The sequence below is a fragment of the Mizuhopecten yessoensis genome, unplaced genomic scaffold (genome assembly GCF_002113885.1).
Source record: "Mizuhopecten yessoensis strain PY_sf001 unplaced genomic scaffold, ASM211388v2 scaffold4715, whole genome shotgun sequence".
NCBI lineage: Eukaryota > Metazoa > Mollusca > Bivalvia > Pectinida > Pectinidae > Mizuhopecten > Mizuhopecten yessoensis.
This window is the reverse complement of record NW_018405685.1, coordinates 111,053-122,833: the sequence shown is the minus strand read 5'-3', so window position 1 is coordinate 122,833 and position 11,781 is coordinate 111,053. Positions and strand designations below refer to the sequence as shown.

The 11,781-nt window shown below is 36.2% G+C and overlaps 1 protein-coding gene across 1 annotated transcript in view; it reads right to left on the bottom strand.

Moving 5' to 3' along the window:
- Positions 1-11,781, bottom strand: part of LOC110449621 (chromosome transmission fidelity protein 18 homolog) — a 36,690-nt gene that overhangs the window by 9,353 nt on the left and 15,556 nt on the right. The window contains exons 11-21 of the mRNA XM_021496597.1: positions 10,713-10,822; positions 7,890-7,983; positions 7,006-7,104; positions 6,037-6,164; positions 5,020-5,091; positions 4,456-4,567; positions 3,915-4,085; positions 2,728-2,877; positions 1,794-1,924; positions 1,043-1,127; positions 806-837 (exon numbers count right to left, since the gene is read on the bottom strand). Of these exons, the coding sequence (XP_021352272.1) occupies positions 806-837; positions 1,043-1,127; positions 1,794-1,924; positions 2,728-2,877; positions 3,915-4,085; positions 4,456-4,567; positions 5,020-5,091; positions 6,037-6,164; positions 7,006-7,104; positions 7,890-7,983; positions 10,713-10,822 (1,184 nt within the window). The remainder of the gene's footprint in view (positions 1-805; positions 838-1,042; positions 1,128-1,793; positions 1,925-2,727; positions 2,878-3,914; positions 4,086-4,455; positions 4,568-5,019; positions 5,092-6,036; positions 6,165-7,005; positions 7,105-7,889; positions 7,984-10,712; positions 10,823-11,781) is intronic.

The following is an 11,781-nucleotide window of genomic DNA, read 5'->3' as shown; positions in this document are numbered from 1 at the left end:
ATGTTTTGTTGTTTTTTCCTGTATGAAGAGTATGATATTGTTTTGCCCCTTATATCCATCAAAAGTGTCTCTAAAAACAGCTGTTCATTAATGATAAATTGGATATCTGTATCAGGAATGAGATTAATGCTATCAATTTGGTACACTGGAATAGCATATTGCACTTTAATTTCCTCTATAGACTTTTTGACAAGATCTAAGTATTCAAATTCCTGTAGTAAAGAGTTATTGAACTTCCAAAGGCCCTTTCCTTTTTTGAAATCATTAAATTTTAGAGAAATAGTTGGTATCGAATGATCTGATCTATATCCTGGCTCAATAGTGGATTCATATAAACTGGATAATAAATTTTCTGATATAAGGAAAAAATCTAGACGTGCTTGTTTACGAGGGTTGCTTTTTCTCCAAGTATATCTTCTAATTTCTGGGTGTTGTTCCCTATAGATATCTACCATGTTAAATTCCTCAATAAGTTCCAGAAGTTTATCTCTAAATTTCCTTACAATTAATGTGCAGTAGTTGACAATTATGATACAATTTAACAACTCTGGCAGGATTCACTTTTGAGTCAGATAATTTCACTAGTCTGTTATCATTCTTATATAAACTGAGGGAAAAATTGTCTAAAAGTATGATGCTTCCCGATTCGTAGTTTTTTCACCAGTCTAGGACACCTAATTATAAAACTATTGTTAGATATGCTGTGGGTACCCAGTGTTGGGTATGTTATGTGTATCTAGTGTTAGATACGCAGTCTTTTTACCAGTCTAGGACACCTAATTATAAAACTATTGACCAGGATTACCTCACCTCCTCGCCAACACTTCTCTCAGATGTCTAATAGTAAATACACTACACATACTAGTCAGTGTTTGTTTATTTTGGGTTTGACATCCTCCCAACAGCTAAGATGAAATGAAGACAGTTCATGGCCAATGTCTTATATTGCCTAAACCCACCTGTCAATGAACGTAAGAAACTTAGCTACAGGTAATATTAAAACTTTTGCCATATATAATTAGGTAAAACATCCAAAACCTACCTCCCTGGCAATCAGTTGCTTTGCAGCATAGGTAAGCTGTCTCTGCTGCTTCATGCCCAAAAACTTGACCACCTCGTCCACTTTCCTGTTCAACAAACCGTAACATTACTTAACTTTTAAAGAACTGAACATCATCTGAACAACCAAGTGGTGTCAAAGATATTGTATAAGCTCAAAACTCAACATGCACAACTAAGGGCCAGTGGAAACCAACTTAGAAAGATCTGTTTATTAGTTATTGACAATGTGACGAGACTTGGCAATGGCAAATTTGTAGACTACACCATGGCAATAGTGAGCTAAAAATGCAAACACAGTTTCATTCAAACCATCAAAACACTCTTCATAGACTTCTGTACTCAATTTGGACTGCATAGAAATTAAAGTCTGTGTTAGTACACAGCAGTCTAGTCTGTGTAAATATTACAGTGGGTGTTACAGAAATGTTTTAATCAGACAGATACAGTACAATGTAGGACATTCAACCTGTACCGTTACAGTGTTTAATTTACCTTTGAGTCATGAGTCAAATAATCACATCTTTTAAATCTGATGCATTAAGTTTTTGAAAATGAATGTTAAATTGAATGACATTTTTGACTCCATGCTTTTCAGAAGTTTATAGGAAAAGACTCACTATGTGAAAAAAGGTAGAAAAAAACACTGCTATTAAGATTTGGTATATAAGGAGTTCTGTCAGGTCTGAACACACAGTCATTAACAACAAAACCATTCTACATTTACTACTCACGGGTCAAGTGAGTAGATGTACTGGCCATCGGGAGACTTTTCCTGCAGGTAGGTCATGTTGTAGGCGATCATTATCCTGATCAGCTGGGCCAATTCTTCCTTTTCCCTCGTACTGTACAGCTGGGTATTTATCTAGTATATAGTAATAACATATATTTCCCGCTGGGCCTACACAGCTGGGTATTTATCTAGTATATATAGTAATAACATATATTTCCCTCTTGGCCTACACAGCTGGGTATTTATCTAGTATATATAGTAATAATATATATTTCCCTCTTGGCCTACACAACTGGGTATTTATCTAGTAAATAGTAATAACATATATTTCCCTCTTGTCCTTCACAACTGGGTATTTATCTAGTATATAGTAATAACATAAATTTCCCTCTTGGCCTACACAACTGGGTATTTATCTAGTATATAGTAATACCATATATTTCCCTCTTGGCCTACACAACTGGGTATTTATCTAGTATATAGTAATACCATATATTTCCCTCTTGGCCTACACAACTGGGTATTTATCTAGTATATAGTAATAACATATATTTCCCTCTTGGCCTACACAACTGGGTATTTATCTATATAATGTGTTTTTGTTTTATTAATTCATTTTGCATCTAACGTTACTATAACTCTAAAAATAGGCATTCACAAAAAGGAATAAAGCGAACTTTTTCTCTATCTAGTAGCAACTTATATTACGTCTACCTAGAACAACTAAGAGTCTATATACACCTGACACGCTTCTCCAAGTCATGATCACTTAACCAGTAACAACATGATATAAGGTTACAATATATTTCTTTAAATGGTCTATACAAATATTCAATGTTATTAAAACATTTTTTTTTCAAAATAACTGTATCTGACCTAGTTTTATTTAAGAGACACAAAAACAACTTAGTCAGAACCTTGATGTCACAACTTACAGGACGAAGTGTGGGCATGATGATGTCCATCAGGGGAGGTAACACCTCGAGAACAGTCTTCCCCTGGTCTAGGTACTTCCTAACTGATGGGATCATGTCTGTCATCATCGCCGTTACCAAATTTTGAGATTTGGTCAACTTCACGGATGCCTGAAGAGTAGTCAGTATGATTATAGACAGTAAATTTATGAGTAGAATATTATCTTGTGTTACATTTTATAGAAAAAGACTGATATAGTCTTAGCCTGCTGGCTAATCCTATTGTCAATACATGTATTGTTATCTCTGTAATAGTCATTGTTCTTCTGTACTAAGAATAAAATGTTTTTGAAATTGAAATTGTGTTACATTGAAATGAAACACAATTATTTCATTGATACAAAATATTCATGGGACAGTATACACATACTCAATGTATTCATGGGACAGTATACACATACACAATGTATTCATGGGACAGTATACACATACACAATGAATTCATGGGACAGTATACACATACACAATGAATTCATGGAACAGTATACACATACACAATGTATTCATGGGACAGTATACACATACTCCATGAAATCATGGGACAGTATACACATACTCCATGTATTCATGAGACAGTATTCACATACTCCATGTATTCATGGGACAGTATACACATACTCAATGTATTAATGGGACAGTATACACACATACACAATGAATTTATGGAACAGTATACACATACACAATGTATTCATGGGACAGTATACACATACACAATGTATTCATGGGACAGTATACACATACACAATGTATTCATGGGACAGTATACACATACACAATGTATTCATGGGACAGTATACACATACACAATGTATTCATGGGACAGTATACACATACACAATGTATTCATGGGACAGTATACACATACACAATGTATTCATGGGACAGTATACACATACACAATGTATTCATGGGACAGTATACACATACACAATGTATTCATGGGACAGTATACACATACACAATGTATTCATGGGACAGTATACACATACACAATGTATTCATGGGACAGTATACACATACACAATGTATTCATGCCAGTTTCCAAAGATGTTCCAGCCGAATTGTACCCACAGGTTTAAAACATCTTCTTAAAAGAATATGAACTTGAACAAAAATCCTTTATACCCGATAAATCACACATTTACCTCGTACTGACTGTGAGGGTACTGGATTCGAGGGGCCTGATTGGATGCAAACAGCATATGGAATGTGACAGTGACATATGGGATATATGGCAACAGACAGTAGTCTTGTTTGTGGGCAATATACTGGTTTGTTCTGTCCACAAAACACAACCAATCCAAGGCGAAGTTTAGCTGTAACATATAGAACAACATCATGTTTAATTCTATCAACATAATACAAATTTAGCTATACACTGCCAACAAAACACAACCAGTACAAGGCAAAGTTAGGCTCTAAATGCCATTACTCTGTATGTTATATTTTAAAATGTGTCAAAACTAACGAGATCTAGCAGATTTATTACGATTCATTCTAATACCATTTTGTCAAAATATTTAACTTTTATGATTCAGGACAAAGTGTTGTGTGTAACAATTAATGATCTGGACAGAAGCAGTAGCAGACAATGGAAACTCTGTTCAAAGGAATTGGTCTAATGATGAAATAGTGACGTTACATCTACTACAAACTTGTACAACTACATATCAACATAATACTTACACCTTCCATTTTGGGATCTTTGTACTTGCATTCCAGGTAGTTCTCAAACAATCCCTGTATGACTTTCTCATACTCACCACTAGAGTAGGTGGCTTGTAATACATTCTGAAACCTACAACAAACCACAGAACTCGAGACTGTTATTGTTTGATCATTGATTCTTTCTCTTAATATGAACATCAGCAAAACACATTACTGCCAAAATAAATCACTTTATCCAAAAAGACCAAATGAGTGAAGTAGAATTACAGTTTACTGTTGCCTACTTACAGCAGAGCATACACTTGGAACACTGACAGGCTAGCAAGGGCCCTGTCATGTGTCCAAGTGAATATATCCAAAGGCTAGAAAATATGGGTAGGCCGATAGTCCAAAAACTACTAGCCCAATTTACTAGTCAAAATTTGATACTGCTTATCATGTTGAATAATGTTTGGTTTGTGGAATCTGCACATCGACTAGTAAAATTAGAAACTTCTAGCTCAACTGACTAGCGTTTTTGAAAATTAATTTCTTATCCTGATATATCCCCAATTATCTCTAAACAGAAGCCACAGCCATTACCTAGCAGCATCAGATGTGTTGTTGACTTTCCATTCTTCATTCTTAAGATCATTGATGTTCAAAAATCGATTTCTGAAATAAAATGTGAAACTCATTATAATACTATTTATATATATAATACAGTAACTCTTTGCAAGATCCTGCTAATCTTAATTAGCCCTCAAACAAAAACAATCTGTTTAAATTGTACACGCATGACCTATACCGATTATCCTTGTAAATACTGTTTAGTATTCCGTGTTCACGGCCTGGTCTGTACTCATATCTACCATCAGCCAACTCCACCAATAGCAATATCATCCAAACTAAATACAGTGAAGAGAATGACCTTGACTGATGACCTCCAAATATAAACGCATAGAACAACAATATGTCCAACTCCTAACTCTGTATTGACTATGGTCAGATGTATTTGTCTAATATCACAGAAGTAAGATGGAACTGAATGGGTTGCACTGACAAACTTACAAAGCTACAGTTGTATATCAAATCCCACTCAAAGGTGAATTATACTAAAAAGGATTTTCATGTGCATATATCCATTTATGCTCTATATATCAATTCAATGTTACAACTTTAATAGGAAATGAATAATCTCAAAATATGAGAATATCTTTTAAAACATAGGTCAGGGCAGGTAAAGATGTGAGAATGATACCAATGACAATGAGAATAATAAATTACTGATCGTTAAGGTCTGGACAGCTGTAAGTATCAGAATATTAAATCACTGACCATTTAGGTCTGGACAGCTGTAAGTATCAGAATATTAAATCACTGACCGTTTAGGTCTGGGCAGCTTTAAATATCGGAATATTAAATCACTGACCATTTAGGTCTGGGCAGCTTTAAATATCAGAATATCAAATCACTGACCGTTTAGGTCTGGGCAGCTTTAAATATCAGAATGTTGAATCACTGACCGTTTAGGTCTGGGCAGCTTTAGATATCAGAATATTAAATCACTGACCATTTAGCTCTTGGCAGCTTTAAATATCAGAATATTGAATCACTGACCGTTTAGGTCTGGGCAGGGTGAAGATGTCATTCCAGACGGAAAACAAACTTCTTTGCGAGTCCTTTTGTCCCACATTCATGGTCTGGATCAGACGTATCGACAGCTCCTTACAGTGACGGTGGATAAACTGTAGGACCACAAACACACACAATCACCTTAATATAGAGCATTCAACACTTTTTTGCATGGAAATTGATTTAATATTTCAAAGGTCTCGATCATATTAATATATGGTAGCTCTTTGTAATTAGTTCACATTTTTTATAAATTTGACATTGATCAACTATTTGCAAAGGAGGCTTTCTTTTATTAATTATAGGTAAACTTTTTCTGTCTACATTTTAAACTCAAGATTTAATTTTTGAACAAAAAGATACATTTATATGAAGAAGTATTTCCATTATGATGTTCTAAACAAAGTACATATTGTACAACTGATGTGGCTGATCATAATATCATTAATAGTAGGATGTAAGACTATCGGACTCCTTCAGCCCCGAGTGAATGATGGGTACTGGGTAGTTTACCTATTTAAAGGTGAGTTTTTCCTATCATGCACCCCTGACCTTGAAAGAGTATTTTTCTCTCAATCAAATTGTTAGAATCAGTTTTGAAAATCTTTACCATCTAGCTCCCATTTTGGAATAATGTGCCCCTTTACCGCAAACTTTTGCTCAGAAAAAATATTTCCATCTTTCTAACTTTACGTAAATAAATTATTATACCTTTCGATTCATCTTGACAGTCATTTATACATTGTAGTATTGAAATGTTTCCACTTTCACAAGTCATTGTTATGTAGTTGTTATCCAAATGTCATGTGAGGATGATAGAAGTTTTCGACATTCCTTTCTCACCTGATGTCATTGTCTGTGATCTATCACCTTACCTGTAATGTGTTGAGACAGGACCTGATGTCATTGTCTGTGACCTCACACAAAGCTAACACACTGTTTATATCATCTTACCTGTAATGTGTTGAGACAGGACCTGATGTCATTGTCAGTTTTCTCACACAAAGCTAATAAGCTGTTCATATCAGCCTTCAAACTTTCTTTTCTTGTCACCTGTAATATAATTGTTTTACTTGGTTCTTAATTAATGCCCATGTAAATATGCTTTTGGATTTTGAAACTATTTCATGCTCAAATTATAGAGTGAAAATGCATTTAACCTTATATAAACATAGTGTAGATTTTTCCTTTTTTGACACCAGATAATACTCTTTGACCGTATACACTGTTACAAAAATAAAATGATCATGTGCCCTGGGTATTGTGCAGGTTATTATAAAGATACATAAAAAGCTCAAACATTCACCAATATAACATGGATATCTTAATTATCACGATAGCCAATGACTGACAACTTATTCTAGTTTTTTTGCAGTATGTCACATACCAGGGTAATCTGTAATCTGTTTAGATTGATCCTAAACTTATATTATTTTCCCATGCATTATGTTACCCTATCAAACAATAGAACAAGTCTATTGTAGTTCTTCAAAAACGGTCATCTTAAACATCTGCAGTGGAAATATAAAGTAAACAGGAGCTCCCCTAAATATACCCTCACCCCCTAAAGAAGCCCAGTGTGACCTTTGACCCTTTAACCTTGACAGTAAAAATATATTACTACTCAAGTATACCACAATATGGTCTAAATATAAACTCAATCCATTGAAGGGTATGCGAGATAGCTTGTACACAGGCATTTTACTTCACAGAGGTCAAGTGACCTTTGACCCCTTAAGCTATTATGACCACCAAAATTTAGGAAGGTTACCTTATACTCAAGTCTTTGTTTATTCTGAATATTTCCTAAATATAGTTCAGTTTGACCCAGTACATACCTCATACAGTCTGCTGGCAAGCTTGGCTGGCTCTGTCTGTGGGAACGTTATAACCATCGCATTCTGTCTTAGAAGGCGCAACGAAGGAACATACCTACAGAACAAACTCTTATCATAAGTGACAGGGGGAGGTTTATACTATATCAGCTGTATGGGTAATGGGGATTCAATGAATGCATGGTCAATCTTTGAACTGACGAAAGTGATATTCTAGTAAAATAATTGACATAGATTAACATAAATTGATGACATAAATTAATCAGGTAATAATTCATACTAAGGATGACAAGAGGATAATTTGAAGATATGCAGGTTAAGCCAACAAAGATAAAGATGTTCTCTTTACCTGTCCATACAGATACTCACTGGTCATCACACTTAGTGGTCAATACAGTTACTGACTGGTCATCACATGTACACTTACCTGTCCATACAGATACTCACTGGTCATCACACTTAGTGGTCAATACAGTTACTGACTGGTATTCACATGTACACTTACCTGTCCATAGATACTCACTGGTCATCACACTTAGTGGTCCATACAGTTACTGACTGGCCATCACATGGACACTTACCTGTTCATACAGATACTCACTGGTCATAACACTTAGTGGTCAATACAGTTACTGACTGGTCATCACATGTTTACTGACTGGTCATCACACTTAGTGGTCAATACAGTTACTGACTGGTCATCACATGCACACTTACCTGTCCATACAGATACTCACTGGCCATCACACTTAGTGGTCAATACAGTTACTGACTGGTCATCACACTTACTGACTGGTCATCACACTTAGTGGTCCATACAGTTACTGACTGGCCATCACATGTACACTTACCTGTCCATACAGATACTCACTGGTCATCACACTTAGTGGTCCATACAGTTACTGACTGGTCATCACATGTATACTTACCTGTCCATACAGATACTCACTAGTCATCACACTTAGTGCTCAATACAGTTACTGACTGGTCATCACATGTACACTTACCTGTCCATACAGATACTCACTGGTCATCACACTTAGTGGTCAATACAGTTACTGACTTGCCATCACATGTATACTGACTGGTCATCACGTGTATACTGACTGGTCATAACATGTACACTTACCTGTCCATAGATACTGACTGGTTATCACACTTAGTGGTCAATACAGTTACTGACTGATCATCACACTTACTGACTGGTTATCACACTTAGTGGTCCATACAGTTACTGACTGGCCATCACACTTACTGACTTGTCATCACACTTAGTGGTCCATACAGTTACTGACTGGCCACCACATGTTTACTGACTGGTCATCACATGTTTACTGACTGGTCATCACATGTACACTTACCTGTCCATAGATACTGACTGGTTATCACACTTAGTGGTCAATACAGTTACTGACTTATCATCACACTTACTGACTGGTCATCACACTTACTGACTGGTCACCACACTTAGTGATCCATACAGTTACTGACTGGCCATCACATGTTTACTGACTGGTCATCACATGTATACTGACTGGTCATCACACTTAGTGGTCAATACAGTTACTGACTGGTCATCACACTTACTGACTGGTCTTCACACTTAGTGATCCATACAGTTACTGACTGGTCATCACATGTATACTGACTGGTCATCACATGTACACTTACCTGTCAATAGATACTGACTGGTCATCACACTTAGTGGTCAATACAGTTACTGACCGGTCATCACATGTACACTTACCTGTCTATACAGATACTCACTGGTCATCACACAGTGGTTAATACAGTTACTAACTGGTCATCACACTTACTGACTGGTCATCACACTTAGTGTTCAATACAGTTACTGACTGGTCATCGCATGTACACTTACCTGATCAACACAGCTACTCTCTGGTCAATATTATCAGTAACACACTGGCCATTAAAGTTAAAGGAAGGACTGCAATGATATATCGTGCTACGTCATAACACTTAGTGGTCAATACAGTTACTGACTGGTCATCACATGTACACTTACCTGATCAACACAGCTACTCTCTGGTCAATATTATCAGTAACACACTGGCCATTAAAGTTAAAGGTAGGACTGCAATGATATATCGTGCTACGATATATTGCGATATTTTGAATACAATACAAGACACAATATTTTTTGAGAGGTCACGATACACCGAGGATATTTTCCGGATTTCGTAGTTTCTAAATTTTAGTCTACTCATAACCGTTCCCACATGGCGAGTGACAGCTCCAGCTAGGCATGCACATTGAAAGACATGAATTTTGTGAAGTCATTCCATTTTGGACTGTTGTAATCTTTCCATTAAAAATTTGCAACATATCTTTTCACTTCTACTGTTACTCTATGTATCATGATATGCATCATATTGTGACCATTTGTATCGCGATACGTATCGTATTGTTATGATAATCATTAATGTATCGTTACAGCCCTAATTAAAAGTCATCACAGTTACAGGTCAACACAGTTACTCATAAACACTGGTCAAAAATATTCAGTAACACAGTGGTCATCGAACATACAGGTCAACACAATTTCTCACTTATCAACACTGTTAATCACTGAAACATAGAGTCACTGGTCGTTAGCGATACTCACTGGTCGTTAGCGATACTCACTGGTCGTTAGCGATACTCACTGGTCGTTAGCGATACTCACTGGTCGTTAGCGATACTCACTGGTCGTTAGCGATACTCACTGGTCGTTAGCGATACTCACTGGTCGTTAGCGATACTCACTGGTCGTTAGCGATACTCACTGGTCGTTAGCGATACTCACTGGTCGTTAGCGATACTCACTGGTCGTTACAGATGCAGATGATTGGACGTAACAGAATACCACCTTCTTTCTTTTTACCACTGCCTTCGTCTGTCTTTTTGATCAGGTTGAGCAGCATGTTGATGGCAGGCTGACAAACAGATATGGGTTCTCCATTAGTCAGAATGGAAATAGGTTTCTAAGCGTTTTTAAAAGAACATGATTGATATCACCCATGGGCCACTGTCATTAGAATTAATGGTATCATACAATGGTATTATACTAGTAACTGGAAAGTATCATTGTTGCATCAACCAAGGAAAGATAAATATGGAATAATCTTCTCTATGTTACCTCACTGATTCTGTCCTATTGATAATGCTTTCTATATAAGGCAGGTTTTAGAGATTTACAACACTGAGAAGATTTGATTGTTTGGGATTTTATGTCTTGATCACAGCTGATATAAAACTGAGGAGATGTGTGTATATATGTTGGTGAGGTTATACCTTTGTGTATATATATGTTGGTAAGGTTATACCTGTGTGTATATATGTTGGTGCGGTTATACCTGTGTGTATATATGTTGGTAAGGTTATACCTGTGTGTATATATGTTGGTGTGGTTATACCTGTGTGTATATATGTTGGTGAGGTTTTCCCTGTGTGTATATATGTTGATGAGGTTATACCTGTGTGTATATATGTTGGTGAGGCTATACCTGTGTGTATAACCTCACCAACATATATACACACAGGTATCACCTCACAAACATATATACACAAAGGTATAACCTCACCAACATATACACACACAGGTATAACCTCACCAACATATATACACACAGGTATATATGTTGGTGAGGTTATACCTTTGTGTATTTATATGTTGGTGAGGTTATACCTGTGTGTATATATGTTGGTGAGGCTATACCTGTGTGTATATATGTTGGTGAGGTTATACCTTTGTGTATTTATATGTTGGTGAGGTTATACCTGTGTGTATATATGTTGGTGAGGTTATACCTGTGTGTATATATGTTGGTGAGGTTATACCTGTGTGTGTATATGTTGGTGAGGTTATACCTGTGTGTATATATGTTGGTGAGGT